This window comes from Nannobrachium achirus (assembly GCF_963921795.1).
Source record: "Nannobrachium achirus genome assembly, chromosome: 2".
NCBI lineage: Eukaryota > Metazoa > Chordata > Actinopteri > Myctophiformes > Myctophidae > Nannobrachium > Nannobrachium achirus.
In genome coordinates this window covers 23229332-23246169 of record NC_137811.1, presented here as the reverse complement: position 1 = coordinate 23246169, position 16838 = coordinate 23229332, and the positions used below count along the sequence as shown (strand labels likewise).

Here is a 16838-nt window from a genome sequence, read left to right as displayed (position 1 = left end):
TGAAATCCAGTCTGGGACTGCCAAATGCAGGAGGGGGAGGCGGCCACGCGCTACATCTTAAGGTCTAAAAGCTCTTGTCTTCTCGCTTCCCACGGAGATATAAACAGATGACATCACAGGGTGGTCCCGCACTGCGTTGAGCCGAGTTGAGCCTGCACTGAGTGGGCTCGCGTTGGTCTGCCAAACAGATGGCGGTAGCAGCGTTACAAAGGAGAAGTACAGCACAACAACTAGACCATGAGATTTTGTTTACCTGGGACTTTGTGCGTTAAACATCCATAAGCTGTTGAGTCACAAAATGAGTCACAAGAGGACCCCCTCCTCCTGTGACTCATTTTGTGACTCTCACGGTTAATAACTCTTCATGGACCGGCTAGTCCAGCAGGCTGAGGCTTTAACGGTGGTGGTCTGAACAGTTTTGGAGGACCCCTGGTTTTAGAGGAGTGGACTGTGGAGGTTTGTCTCATGAGGTCTCTCACAACACCTGGTCCTCGGACGTTTTGGCTGGGCTGCCAGTTTGCCTCTAAATTAGGTCAAGAAATCTTGTAATGTGCGACCACCCGCGTTAAAGAAAGTTGGAACAATCGGCTACTCACAACTGTCTGACATTTAGACAGGGGGATTTTCTGGGACGGGAAGAAGAGAGAGAGGGAGGGGAGACATTACTGCATTTCCAACCTGAGTCTGTGCTTCTCAATACATTAGAATTAGAATGAATCGTTGTTTTCTTTTTACTCTCCCCTTACATGTCACCTCTTACTGTACCTCAGTTTTGTTGCATTACAATCAAAATAAAGATGTATCTTTTTTCCACATTAAAGTTACAATCTGGGATTATTCATAATCTCTATCTTCATCAACCTTTCTTCTATTGTGCCTATAAGATGTCAAAGGGTCCTAATTAAACTCTACTCACCCCTATTTTCCTCTGATCTTCTGTCCCCAGATGAAATGCCAGAGAGGCCTCACCTACCTGCGGGTGTTCGGCACCACCATGTTCGGCGTCTCCCTCCTGGTGGGCATCTCCACGGCCTACATCATGGGCTACCAGTTCTTCACCACCGCGCGCAACCACCTCTCCTTCGGCCTGTACGGCGCCATCCTGGTCATCCACCTCATCATCCAGAGCCTCTTTGCCCTCCTGGAGCACCGGAACATGCGGCGGTCGCTGGAGACGCCCATCAAGCTGACCAAGTCGCTGGCGCTGTGCATCGCCTCGTACCAGGAGGACCCCAACTACTTGAGGAAGTGCCTGCTGTCCGTGAAGAGGCTGTCGTACCCGGGCATCAAGGTGATCATGGTGATCGACGGCAACACGGACGACGACCTGTACATGATGGAGATATTCAAGGAGATCATGGGGTGGGACAAGGCGGCCACGTACGTGTGGAGGAGTAACTATCACTTCAAGGGGCCCGAGGAGACGGACGAGAGCTACGCAGAGAGCCTCCAGCAGGTCTCCAGGCTGGTGCTGAACAACAAGTGCATCTGCATCATGCAGAAGTGGGGAGGAAAGAGGGAGGTCATGTACACGGCCTTCAAAGCACTGGGGAGGAGCGTGGATTATGTGCAGGTAAGACGGATTGGGTGGACGGATGGATGGATGGATGGATGGATGGATGGATGGAGAAATGGATGGATGGTTTATTAGTGTCACCGTGCACGAGAATGCTACGCACACCACGTCCTTGTTAGTGGTGCCGGACAACGGCAAAATCATCTCAATGGCAGTCTTTAAAAGACAAAGATGCGGCCGCACATGTTGGTAGTCAAAGTTCCAATATTTTATTTAAGGACGCAAAGTGAGGAAACCAACGTTGCGGCAGACAAACTGCCTTCTTCAGGGTATACCATATATTCTGTCAGTGTCACTGACAGAAATAGTTGTAGAAAGGAAATGGTTGAAAGAGGGGACCAAAAGAAAGAAATGGATGGAGAAACAGGTGGGAAATGCGGTAGGAAATGGTGATAGGAGGGTATACATGGACAGATAGGCATACCTACTACCTCGACAGCAGATGTGGGATGAGTACTAGAGACTGGACGTTCCACAGCCTGTGTGGATGCTACTGTAAACATGTGCAGGCTAGGACATTAAAACATCTGAGGAATGATGGAGGGTGCACGTGGACTGAGGCAGGGAAGGAGGCTTACATGCAGCCAGGTAACGCTGCATGGGAGTGAGAGTGGAGAGTGGGGGGATGGAGGTATTACGGCAGAGGGAGAGGGGGGGGAGGAGGAGGGAACCGGGGCCGTGCCAAACCAAATATGGGGTCTACAAAGAGTCTTTTGTGTCTGGTTAAGACGGATGGTGGGCTGTGTGCATCGTGCAGCGCGGTGTAGCATGAGCGAGGGCAGGGCAGGGTGGCCCACGATGACTAAATGTAACAGCAGATCAGTTACATCATCTACATCACGGCTTCCCAAGCACCCATGGACCCATTCGTGGGTCGCGGACACATTTTTATGGGTCCCTTCATTTTTGGTTTCCTTCATTTTGTCAAAACATTTAAAAATTAAAAAATATATAATGATTTTTCTAAGTAATTTAAACTAAATAAACTAAGCAATTCCATAAATCAGAAAACAAATGTTTAAGAAGTAGTGAAAATAGCCGATCTACAAGCTCTCAAAGCGGCACGAAGCGACGCGTTGTGAGCTTGTAGATCTGCTGTTTTCACAAGTTTGGGTCCCGGGCAAACACATCATTTCTCTTTTGGGTCTCGACTCAAAGTCTGGCTCTGGACACAAAACTGGGTCAAGGAAAGAAAGAAGAAAATCCCTGCATTATCTTGAGTATATTCGTGCCTTCACACATGTGTAGTCTTGATGATATACTACACAACTGAAGCTACTGGATATGTTATATTCTATACAATAACCTTTTCAAGGTGTTGCAAATCATACAATTACATTTTGTAAGAAATAACTCCCCAGGCGCCTTTGAGCCAGTCCAAGATGGATGGTGGTTGTGTGTGCAGTGTAATGTTGCGTGAAACAGCGGGAGGGGCAGCAGACAGCCAGACATACTAAGAGAAGACCTTTTTTTCCACAGACCTCACATCTAACGCACACATAACCTACCTACTGTTTTAAACACACAGCAACGTGAGTTCAGTCCAGTCTGTTTGAAGCACAGCGAGAACATAATGAGGAAATATTGCAACATTTTTTGTTGGAATGCTGACATGGCATGGGCAGCAGCACATATAAAAATCCAGAACACAATAGCGGCAGTGTTGGTTCAAAAAAGACAAACACAACAAGGAAAAGTGGGCTTTAATGAGAAACCTAAATTGCAGCTGTTCTTGACATTCTGAATAGCTCCCTTGACCTTAGTTTAGGGTGACCAAATATTCAGCCCCCTCAAACCGAGACCCTTAAATCAATGTGCACGTTCGTCGTGCACGCAAGTGGCCATTCATGCACGCACACATGTATACGCACCATAGGTGTTGCATACAGGCACCGACTGATTGACAAACAATAGCCTCAGCGTTGAATTCAGACACGCAATGCATTTGTTCATGTTTTCTGATTGGGTTAGGTGAGCATGTTTATATGAGCATAACATGAAAAATAAACTTAGAAAACAACCATTATCTATCTATCTATATCTATAAATGAGCCAAATCTCTGTCTGTCTGTCTGTCTGTCTGTCTGTCTGTCTGTCTGTCTGTGTTTATGCCCGTAGCCAATCAGAGGAGAGCCTTTTATGCCCGTAGCCAATCAGAGTGGGGCTGTTTATGCCCGTAGCCAATCATAGATTGGTCAAGCTTCACGTGACATCATATACCTTACTATAAAACGACTTACAAACCTCAAGGACCCCCATACTCTGAGAGTGCACAAAAATGGAACCAAATGGACACTCTCAGAGTTACAGACCTCGCAAGTGTCCATTTGGACCTCACTTTGAGAGCGACTGGGATACGAGTAGTGGTGGGCGTGTCCCATGACATGAGTGAGTGACAGCTGACCTGGACCACTGGGTGTGGAGTGGGCTTGGGCAGTCTCTAGTTATTGTAATTCTGGCAAAAACCGGGGCAATTTGGTAGTAAATGTAAACCGGGACGTATTAGTGTTTGTCGGACGCCCTGCTTGAAACCGGGACAATCCCGGACGGACAAACTGGGACGTCTGGTCACCCTACCTTAGTTGCCACTTTGGTGTGCCTTGCTCAGGACAGTTATTGAGGGAGGGGAAGACTCAAGACTCTCTTGACAAGATTTTACTGCCTGGCCTCTTTCAAAACAGCACCTTTTGGGTCAGAGGTTTGTTTGGAGTAATACAACTCCATTCAGTTAAAGGGGAAATAAGATAAATACATTATACAAAGAAACTCTGAATGTGTCATGCCCAACCTGGGGTCCATGTAAATCCGATTATCTCATACCCAGGTCAGTTTTTTGGCAAGTCTTCAGTGACTGTTCTCTCTCCCTCTATGGTTGTTGGTTTCAGGCCTGTAATTTGCTTTGACTTCCCCTGGCATGCATATAGAATGTGATACAGCTTTTGGAAATAGGGTGTTGCACAACTCCATATGCCCATTGGATCGGCCTGGATTACATTTTTGCCTTAAGCAAACGCACACATAAGTGCCGATTGTGTTTCATTTACCAAAAAACAAAACATTACCAATGCTTTTGATTTAACATAAAGCTTAATCATTGTCCAGCAGAAGCTTGTCAATGTCAAGACAGCACAGGGCACAAAACGTAACCCCACTAAAACAAGGGTCTTCAACAGGGGGTCTGGGACCCCTAGGGGGTCCTCACAGTTACTACAGGGGGTCCTCCAAATCTTTGAGTGATTGAAACTTTTTTCTTCTTTTTTATATCAACCACTTGAACCCTAGTGTCCATATTCTGAGAACTGAAAAAATAGCAGATCTACTAGCTCACAACGCCTCGCGCTGCGAGGCGTTGTGAGCTTGTAGATCGGCTTTTAAGCTAAAAGGTTTGGTGTAGAGGGGTAAAAGAGCAGACTAAGTACAGAGTGAAAGGTCAAGTTTATTAAGTAACGACAGTTCAAGTGGTTAAATATCTGTAAAACACAAATTGGCATGAATTCAAAATGGACTGATGATTGGAATCTCTGAAAAGGTTGCGGGGGTCCCTGACTCATCTCTCTCTCAACTAAGGGGTCCTTGGTGTAAACGAAAACGTTGAAGACTCTTGCACAAAAAGATGATACAGCAGTGTTGCATAATGCACACCATTGTTTTATGTTGGTCTAACAGCCTCAGACATTTTATTGCATCCACATGTTTGTGACAGTAGGCCCCATGCTAGGGTAGTCCTCGGTTAACCTTGTGTCTGCAATGAAGGACAGATCCTCCCAGAAACTATTTTCCACGCAGCTTATTCCCATGAACGGATAAACATCCATTTAAATTCGAGTTTCACCAGGTTCAACTACACCTAGATGCTTTAGCCATGGGCATGCTGTACATAAGAGCACTCATTTCCAGTGCAAATTGTTGCTGAGTATATATTCACTTAAATTAAAGTTCCTACAATGTAATCCATTAAAAGTTACACAAAGGGTATTATAACCACTACCTTTGACCTTAATTATGTTAACTTGGGGCAAGTTGGGGCAGGTAGCAATTGAAGTGAGTGCTTAGTCAGAAATTCCAAATGCCATCAGGTTAAATCTACAATACGATGGCTAACACATGGTTATAAGAGATGCCCACTTGAAGGATCAGGCCCTTCCTCACCCAGGAGTCAGCCCAGCTTCTTATCCAGGACTCAGTCATATCAAAACCTGACTACTGTAACTCGCTCCTTACTGGCCTCACACCATTAAGCCCCTCCAAATGATCCAGAATGCCGCAGCAAGCTTGGTCTTCAACCAGCCAAAATGTTCATGTCTCCCCCCTAGCCTACAAACCTTTCAACCCCTCCAGCTCACTTAAATCAGCTAACACAGGGAAGCTGTCTGATCCTTCCCTAAAACTATATTACAACTTGTACAGCAACCGGCAAAACACCGTAACAACAATGTTCCACACGTCCCAGACTCTTCAATCTTCTGGCTAACAAACTCTGGATAAAGAGTGTCTGCTAAATACCTAAAATGTAAATTGTAGGACAGATAGAATTGGTTTGAAATCAAACGTATTTACTCAATAGTGCTTTATTAGTCTTAATCCAATGGAAACTAGAGTAGTTTGTTAGGATGAAAAGATCCTTCTTTGCCATGACGCTATCAAACACCTGCAACAAGCTACAGGCTGCCAGAACCCACTTATTTAGACATACTTCGAAACAATTCTGCCATTTATGGACTGAGCGAAAGGGGGAAACAGACAGAGAGAGAAAGAGAGACAAATGGGCATGTGCCACTCAAATGCTTGCCAAAAGTGAGTGTTGGTGATTATATCCAAAGCAATAGTGGGTGGTTATTACTTGGGTGTGAAGAATTCTGCTATTCATTGCAATAGATTATGTGCTGGCAACATATCTTTTAGCTTGATCCAGACCAGTACAAGACAATTCAATTTGGCACAGACATGCTGTAGCCTCAATACACTGAAGAAAACGTCATTTAACCATCACACAATAGAGAGGGGGGAGATACTAACAGCAAACCGTGTGTATTCTCATGACCCACCTTCACTTAGGCTTTAAAGGTTATACACCATGCATTTAAAAATAATTTATATAACATTGTGTCCCAAAAACGTTTTTCAAAAGGTTTGAGGCTAAATTACACTCCTGAATACAGAGCTCCAGTCATTTTTGCCTGGCTTTGGCTTTCAGATCATTTTCAGCTGCAGTACCACCTTGTCCTGAGTGGGAGGACTGCGCTATTGAGCCGGTTTTGGCCCCACACTCCTCCCCACCTCCTGCTCAGCAGGCCTGCCCACCCCTGCCCAACTCTCTCCCAGCTCCTCCTGCCTCCTTCTCAGGCCTGCCCACCCCTCCCCAACCCCCACTCAGCACAGCAGTAGCAGTAGGTCCCGATTGTCACAATCGGACCTAAAATCAGACAGCCCGTTCTGAGATCTGCTTACATAGATCTGCCCATAAACTGAGAAAGACACAATGGTCAGAAATAGGACTTTGTGAGGATAGAATGTGCTGGTGGGTCACCAAATAAATACATAAAAAATGGAAAAATGAAAATTCATGGTGTAGTCCCTTTAAGTTAAGTGAAGACTTCACTCCCAATTTGGCATGAAGGATCTTCTTTTAAGATGGACTATGAACACAGACAAAGCCACATGTAGGAGCGCCGCTCAAAACAAACTTTAGATTCTTTATTCATTATAATGGAATGACTCCCAGATTCCCAATAAAGCCAATGGAATGTCCTTATTAAAATTAACCACTGCCTTTCATACAAATACATAGAGCATAGCCAATGCAGTGATGGTGTTTAATACCAACACTCCAATCAAACCTAACTGAGCTTCCTAATCTGCCACAAGTCACAGAGAGCGGCTTTACAGTATGTGTAATGAGATACAGGTCCCAAATCAAAGGCTAAGTGGTGGTGTTGGCCAGGGCATGGGAATGTTTGAGGCTTTTCACAGTATTGTGTCCGCTAGGTGTGAATTCTAAAGTGTTTGCTGCCTCCAAGTTGAGAAGTTGGACGAACTAGTGTGACTTTAGCACAGCCAGCATAGTTCTTCAACTTCTTCTCAACTAAAATCTGAATGATACATGTACATTTCCATGTTAATGGACATTTTATGGCATGGAAATATATCTATTAGTATTACATGGAATACGTTTCAAATGCTGAGAACTTCAGTAGAGTTTGGCCTTCCTCAAAACTGAGAGCGATTGAGAGGGGCAAAATCTTGATATTTCGATGGCCTGTTGTTTCGAGGTACCAGTAGTCTTAGGGTTAGGGTAAGGGTTACGGTTAGGGTTAGGGTTTAGGCTTTGGGTTAGCATTCACCTGCGTCGGCAGGTTAGCGCTCACCAGCGTCGGCAGGTTAGCGTTCACCAGCGTCGGCAGGTTAGCCTCGGACTACTGAGACCTCGAAACAACGGGACATCGAAATATCGATATGCGCCCTTGAGTGGAATGAATGAATGATAAAAGGTTTCCAGAATACTATATGTGACTGCCATATTAAATACATCAAACATGGTTACTAGTGTTCAGTAGATACTGTTAACTGTCATACAATACTGTGGAACAAAGCTTGTAATTCCTATGCAGAAAGTACTGAGCATTTTGTGCGTCTCATTTAGGTGTGTGACTCTGACACCATGTTGGATCCTGCGTCATCGGTGGAGATGGTTAAGGTTCTGGAAGAAGACCCAATGGTGGGGGGCGTGGGAGGTGACGTACAGGTATTCAATTCAAATGTTTCAATTCACATGATCTCCTCCACCATTTGATAACTGAGTATTTTATTTAATGTCTTCAGTCTTACATTTATGGCATCGCAAAGTTTGATTAGAAAAGCCATGCTTCATAATTTATCATCTTTTTAAATCATATTCTCTGTAATCTCTCCTGTTCTATGCAGATCCTGAATAAGTATGAGTCATGGATCTCCTTCTTGAGCAGTGTGCGGTACTGGATGGCCTTCAACATAGAGCGAGCGTGCCAGTCTTACTTTGGCTGCGTCCAGTGCATCAGCGGACCCTTAGGAATGTACCGGAACTCCCTCCTGCACGAGTTTGTGGAGGACTGGTACAACCAGACCTTCATGGGCTCTCACTGCAGCTTCGGGGACGACCGCCACCTCACCAACAGGGTCCTCAGTCTCGGCTACGCGACCAAATACACGGCGCGGTCGAAGTGCCTCACCGAGACGCCCATCACGTACCTGCGCTGGCTCAACCAGCAGACTCGATGGAGTAAGTCCTACTTCAGGGAGTGGCTCTACAACTCCATGTGGTTCCACAAGCACCACCTGTGGATGACCTACGAGGCTGTGATCACAGGGTTCTTCCCGTTTTTCCTCATTGCCACCGCGATACAGCTGTTCTACCAAGGACGGCTCTGGAATATCCTCCTGTTCCTGCTCATTGTCCAGGCGGTAGCACTGATCAAGGCCGCGTTCGCCAGTTGCCTGCGAGGCAACATCGTCATGGTGTTCATGTCGTTCTACTCCGTCCTGTACATGTCGAGCCTGTTGCCGGCGAAGATGTTTGCCATAGCGACAATCAATAAATCCGGATGGGGGACGTCGGGGAGGAAAACCGTCGTGGTGAACTTCATCGGCCTTATTCCCATATCCGTTTGGTTCACCATCCTCTTCATCGGTATTATTTATACCACAATCCAAGAGACCAGAAAACCTTTTCCCGATTCAGAGAAAATAGTTCTGATCATAGGGGCGATCGTGTACGCCAGCTATTGGGTCATGCTTCTGACGTTGTACGCAGTGCTGATAAATAAATGCGGGAAGAGGAAGAAAGATACTCACTATGACATGGTGCTAGATGTATGATGCAAAAACAGTGCTCGTCTCTTTCCAAGAAACCTTCTGCCAATGGGCTGCTCGCACTCGCGCCATTTGACGTCCCCTAACAAGTAAATGAAACTGAATGAGAGGGAGACAATGGCTGCCACAAAATGTAATTGGAAGCTGTGACTTAAAAAGTAGAAGCAAACAATACCATTCTCAAAATTGTCATTCCCTCGTGGATGCTTTTGTACATGTCTTCATTATGACATTTAAAATCGCAAGGATTGGGGTAGAAAGATTACAGGCTATGCACCAGTATTTCCCCTAGTAATAATGTGAGTGCTATACATGGATCATTTAGAATCCTTGTCTTTGAAGGTTGCTAGCAAAAAAGGTCTTAGTACTTTTAACAGCCTGCCTGTAATGGTTTAGTCATGTCAACTTTTAAAAGTGTGTCTATCTCCACTATCAGATGACTGTAAAACTGGTAAGAATTGATACCATTGAAAGAACAGGCATCAAGAGACACTGGTAACGTCAGTTACCAGAAAGGTTTACTCTGCAATTGCGACTTTTATCGATTGAATTGGTGACTTAGGCCAGGCACCCTGACACAAGGACACCCCACCCAGTCTACAAAGAAGTTAAGGTGCATTTATTTCATGTCACATGGTCTAAAAACACTCTGGGCAAAAAGCATTGCCACGTACCGTATCCAGTGTTCTTACAAAAATGCTTTGGAAGTGCTGCAAAGAACACAGAAGGGGAAAAGGGTGAGGAAAAGGGGAGCTGCTCTTTCTCTCTCTCTCAATGTTTACAAAGTGAATAATCTCAAACTGATCACTGATTGGTAGATAGGCTCTCCACGGGATCAGGTGACCAGAGGTGAAGTCATGTGACCAGAAGAGAGACAGTGTATCGTTGCTGCTGTGACTGTTTTGTTTCTACACAGAAACAAAGACCATGTTTTTTTTTTAGTTTTTTTTTTATACTGTGTCAGACATTTTGTAACACTATTTTGATTTTAATGTATTTCTTTCTGCCAACATGAATGATACCACCAAGTGGACATCATGGGCTTGTTCCAACCCAAAACGTGTTTCTCTCCATATGCCCTTGCTCTTATTAAATCTCACGTAATAATAATGTAATCTCTTTGGACAGTATCTGGTATGAGAAGATCAAGTTGAATGAGGAAGCAGGCACGTGCACACATAGACTTCAAAGGGGGCTTGAGCCCTGCCCTTTTATCTGTCTGTAAAAAGTGCCCTCTCCAGATCATGAATGCAGTTTTCACTATGGTGAAAGACATGCAAAGGCAGTATTCAGGAGAATTGCCTTGTCCAAACTCTCCTGAACTTGAATGCAGCAACCTATGTTTAAAGAATTGCCCTCTCTGTGTAGAAATCCATGCCGTATGCCACCAAGAATAGCTGAGGTCTGCTATTTTCGATATTTTCACCAAAAGGCCCTTTTAGAAATGTCAGCCCCTGCCTCTCAAACATTCTCTGCACGTCCCTGTGAGGAAGTGACATGTTTTTTAAAGAAAACTTTAAGAAGAGGAGAGATATGAAGGGAGAAGATGATTATCCTCAAAGAGGATACGATAGGCTACTAGCTGAATTTGAATAATACATTTCCATAGATTTATATCCATACATGTACCCCTAGTGTTATTAGGGGTAGTGGAAGGGACAAGAGCACTTGGAAGAGAATTGCATTTGGAATGGAACAGGTACAACAGACTGACATGAATTTAAATTCTATGCACTTTTATGTCTCTGTCCCATGGTGCCCCATGATGTCTAGTAATGGAGATGATATACCTCAGTGGTTCTGTTTGCATTGCATCGAGGTGCCAGGATGCTGTCCCAAGGCAGGCACATTCTGAAGGTCTCAAGTAATTTATGATCTTTTTGTGATAAATAAATAAAAGATATAAAAGTGTCCTTTTTTTATACATAGTTTAAGTCAACGCTGGATTTCTCTGCCTTTTTTGGCCCTTTGCTGTAGCCGTTGACAACTTATTGTATGTTGATGCATTTTTATATAGACATTTTTATTCTATTTTTACTTAGCCACCAAAGATTCTCTATTTTCTTTTTTCTTTTTTTTATATGAAAACATTGAAAATGTGTTGTGCTTTCGACTGTTCTGACAATGACGTATATATCTGACCAAACAATGTGAAATTACAAGCTGGGGTTTTGCAGTGATAACAAAAAAAATGCAATTTCGAGGGATAAGTTATTGATTTAAAAAAAAAAGGTGATGAACCTGTGTTTTTTTGTACTTTGATAGAAAACCAGCATATTTATATAGGCTAAGACCTTTCTGTGATTTAGAGATTTATGTCCTTGGATAATATAAAAATAATATGTTGGTATACATTTCATATCCATAGGGTCCCATATGTATACACAGCAAAAATTACATGCTTACTAAGTGATTTCATAATTGTATTAAGGATAACAAGTTGATATAGAAGATACTCAAAGTCAACATCGACACCAACCAAATAATTTTCTAGTGCAATAAGATAAATTGACTTAAATTATCTTGCAATTGTCTTACTAATTCTGAATACAAGCTAAAATCACTTTTAAGCTCTTTATTATTATTATTATTATTATTATTGCAGGGGTCAAATATGCATGGGGAATGCATCATATTTAGTCCTAAACACAATGAACAAATGAACCATGAAAGTTCCAGGAACATTTGCACAAAATGTTATCTCTACTCCAAAATGTGTATAACGTTTTACAGTTATACGTGTGTTGTGCCTTAAAGAATAACTTTGTCTAACATTTAAGCATTTTAAGGACAGAATTTACACCAAGGTATGATGAATGAGACCAATAAATGTTCCATGAAATTGTTTTCGTGCCAGACTAATCATGGGCAGTGTTATCTTGAAGCACTTTTGTGTTGTGCCAAATAAAAAGAAAAAATATTTGAATTTGCCTGTGGAGAGTTGCTTTATTAAAACAAACCAATCACATAGTGTTCAATTACAGTATAGTGTCTGTATGAGTGTCTTGGGATGCAGTGATTGATTGTTTGGTTGATTTAATACTTTATTAGAAGTTTGCATAGGAAAAGCACAGGACAGTACAGTTCACTAATACAAGGTCTACTAATGTAGCCTGACACTCAGCCTGAATTGACATTTCGTTTTACTTCATTATTCAGTCTGAACTCGCTTCCCCCCAGGGCGATTGCGGGGATGGGCGTTGCTAAAAAGAGGCAGTCTTCAGCGATTGGTTCACCGACCAACACATGACATAGTGTTGTTATCATGGTTGTTATGTGTGACTGGCTAGTGGCTAGCCTGTTGCTTGCTAGTGCTACTTGCTAACCAAAGAAACAGTCAGAATAGGAGCACTACGAACTAGTAATCAAACACAACATAACATGCCTGCTACTGGTGTTTCATAGCGAGATCGATACGATCGCATTTTACCGCAATTTACCGCATTTTATCGCAACCCGATGCGCGGTACGGTACGCCGGCGGCGCTGGTGTACTTGGAAACACACATGAGTTCTGGGAAACCCCCACCCACGCTGATCACAAGACGCTGATTCACGACGCTGATTCGCCGATCGGATTTTCAACCGAGGCAGGCCTCCTCAATGAGAGCGATTCTAGACCTGAATCGCCGAAACAAAAAAATTAAAGGGGTGTGGCTAGCGATTCGGCCTGGAACTAGGCTACTACTAATGGGATTTAAATTTACATTTTTTATTTTATTTTTAACTTAAAGGAGTAGTTCACCCCAAAATGTTTTTTTTTCCCGATGATTACTAATGGGATTTAAATTTACATTCTTTTCTTTTCTTTTTTTTTTAACTTAAAGGAGTAGTTCACCCCAAAATGATTTTTTTTCTAATGATTACTCATGACATGAGACTTGAGTTCAATAATATTCTTTTGTATTTGTTGCATTCCTAAGACAAAAATGTGACTATAGTAAATATACCCGTATTGATTCCGGATGGGGACCCAAATGCATGGCCCTGGATGGGGACCCGAATGCATGGCACTGGATGGGGAAACCATCAGGGTACATTTATTATAATCAAAAAAATGTTGTCTTAGAAAAGCAACAAAAACCTAAATAAATATTATTGAACTCAGGTCTCCATGGCATCAGTAACTAATCAATCATCATTTTGGGGGTGAATTACTCCTTTAAATAGATACCATTATAGGCCTGGTCGGCTAGGGCAGCGGTCCGGGCAACTAGGCTGCTGATGCAGCCGGACAGCGTGTCGGGGGTTCGACTCCCACCCCGGGCGACCTTGCGTGGCACTCCCCTTCAGACTACTGTAATTCTGTCAACAAAGGCAAAAGCCCCCAAAAAGATCTTACTCCAAAATATCCTCCAGAGCTAGGACCCTTCAGCATTTCTTGTTCACTACATGCTGTAATGACAACGGATCTACAAGGGGTGTCGGTAGAACAGACTAATAAAATGAATGTGACACAGTACGACTTCAAATTGAAAGGCTTCAGCTTGTGGCCAACTAGCTAATGAACTACACCGCACTGACAGTAAGCTCATGGGATCAGATAGGATGACGCGCAGAAAGGACACTCCATCGTATGATTAAGAAAGAAAGCTTGGTTCGAGCCATTAATGACCCAAGGGCCGTCCTTTGTTTTTGTTAGTGACTCAGACTGGAGTATATTCATCCGCCCTTTGGACAGGATACTGTTCTGATGAGAAGGTCTTATCAGACAAATCCAACCCCTTGCAGAGTGCCAAGTTAAAGTAGGGTCAGCAGCTCCCATTAATTATGTTTTTTTTTTGGCTGGGTGAACAGAGAGACATGGGAGAGACATTTTCGCTCCTTGTTTGCCAGAGCTAGTCTTTGTGTGGGTTTGCCATAATCTTTGGTGAGTCGTTGAAACAGGGCCTCGATCTGAGCAAAGATGTTTTCAATACCTTTCTTTCCCTTTTGGTCCTGGGTTCGATTCCTGCTGGGGATGCTGGGGGCGTGTTCTCTCCTCCGCGTCACCAGTGGCCATACCCTAGGTGGGGCCTTTCTGTGTGGAGTTTGCATGTTCTCTCTGCGTCTCGTAGTGTAGGTAGTACCCTCACAAAAAACATGCAATAATGTCTCTATAATGCCTCCCCCTGGCCAGCCGGGGGAGCGTTTCGCTGTTACTACGTGTCATCTTTTTGACACCCAAAACCTAACCTCTGTGGGGTGAGTGATTGAGTTTTCTAAGAGCTTTTCCTAAACTGTGTCTCAAGGTAAGGTGGGTTCAAGTGGATATACTGTAACTGAGATTTGGCCTCCCAGGAGGAAAAGGTTTTAGCAACCAGAATTCTGGGAGGGAATTCGTGAAAACCGTGCACTTGGTGATACGCTTTAGATTTTTGGTAGGGTGTTAGGTATGGTTATAACGTTTACAAAAACCATCGCAAACAAGTTGGGCTCGCCCCCTAGTGGTCTGTTTGCAATTAATCAAATATTGGATAGGTCAGTATGAAACCCCAATTGACGGAAGAGATTTTTCAATGGATTCTGGTGCTATTGGGTGTGCCAAATAACATTCTAAAAATGTAGGAAAAAATAACTTCTTGAAAGGCATAATTTTCAAGATAGCGTCCACAATGCATGGCTGCCGGGAGCTTAAATGCCTATAAATTGGGATTTAATATAGGCCTAATTGTGCACTTGGTGATAAGTTTTAGATTTTTGGCATGATTTTAGGTACGGGCATAAGGTTTTCAAAAACCATCGCAAACAAGTTGGGCTCACCCCCTAGTGGTCTATTTGCAATGAATCCAATATTAACTCATCTGGTGCCGATCCCGAACTAGTTCGGCTTTATTTCAATCCAATACAATCTTTTTTTTATTAATTCACTTACCCCGAGCTGCTTGTAGAGTCGTGGGTGGTCCTGGCTCGCTAGCCGCTAGCCAGCTAGCCGTTCTACTCTGTCCGACGATATATTCCATTAAAAATGGTTTAAAATACATTTTTGAGCTCCCCAATGTTCACCCGATGTTCGGCGCCGCTTCCGATGAGTACACGAGTGTGCCGATCCCGAAGTAGTTCGGCTTTATTTAATTAAATGAATAAAATGATAAGAGGCCTTCTGAAGCCTGGCTTGATTTTTGTAGCTACTAGCCGAAAGCTAACAACGTCCCGGCCGGCCGTAATTTGCGAACGCAATCGCCAATCTCCGCCTAATCCAATGAAAGACCGCATCTTTAAAGGCTTATATCTCTTTTTTGTGTTTTAGGAAAGCGGCGCGAGGTTTATTTACGGCGAAATCGCCCAAAAATGATCTTTTAGATGACAAAATGGGAATAGCCATTCTGTTAGCATCTTCATCCGGGACATTTCCATGCCGTGCATGAACGTGAGCACGTCAGGTCCTGGAAGCTGAAGTCCTGGAAGCTAAAGCGCTCGCCTATGAGAGATGCGCTGGCATTCTTTGGCCCCTAGAGGGCGCTGGCACTCAAAGAGTTAAATAGCTCAGTATATGGTTGAAACCTAAAATAATTTATGGGAGAGATTTTTCAATGGATTCCGTTACTATTGGGTATGCTAAATAACATACAAAGAATATGAAAAACTCCTGGAAAGGCATCATTATCAAGATGGCACATTCCCTTACAATTTGCATGTTAAGCTCCCGTGGATACCATCTTGAAAATGATGCCTTTCCAGTAGTTTGTTTTTCCTAAACCTTTAGTATGTTATTTAGCATACCCAATAGTAAAAGAATCCATTGAAACTTCCACCAATTATTTGAGGTTTCAACCATAATACTGACCTTTTTTTAAAGCTTAGGCCTAACAAAATAATATGTTGGTTTCCGGTAGGCGACCGACCCTATTAAATACGTGCGACCCAGATGATTTTATTGGCATTTGGGGTGAAAAAATAAAATAAAAAGTCAAAATCCGACCGAGTCGATCAAAAACGTCTTACAAAAAATATATTTGGTGCGACCACATTCGCGAAGTCAGGACCTGTCCCCGGTTCCCGAGGCTAAACTAATGTGAGTTACGTTACAACTTGTATTCCTCCAAACACACACAGACACACAAGCACACACACAATCGGGGGACAAATTGCGTTGCCACTCAGTCACTGACTGGCAGCGGTAGCCATGCTAGCAACGTTAGCAGCCCAGCCACCAGTACAGCTGAGAACTGTATAGCCACCACAGAGAGACGTGAGTTGGAGACGAAACATTTATGACAGCGTGGGATTCATCTGAAAGACTGTACGGCAACAGCGCTTGAGTGAATGCGGACTCCCGTGCGACACTGCATGTCTGCAAGTACGACTGCGTCTCTCTCTCTCGTTCGCTCGTCGAGTTGTGTTCTTGTGTCAAATCTAAGCTGGAAAATCTAACACTTCTTCTTCTTCTTCTTCTTCTTCTTTGAGGTTTATTGGCGGTTGGCAAACCATTCAAGGTG

General features: G+C 43.6%; 1 protein-coding gene across 1 annotated transcript; it reads left to right on the top strand.

The window, feature by feature from the left end:
• Positions 1–946: 946 nt before the first annotated feature.
• has2 (hyaluronan synthase 2) lies at positions 947–9427 on the top strand (the record flags this gene model as incomplete). The annotated part of the gene is made up of 3 exons (XM_080749663.1): positions 947–1573; positions 8217–8318; positions 8498–9427. 3 exons carry the CDS (start codon positions 947–949, stop codon positions 9425–9427), a joined length of 1659 nt encoding a protein of 552 aa, XP_080605789.1.
• Positions 9428–16838: the final 7411 nt, after the last annotated feature.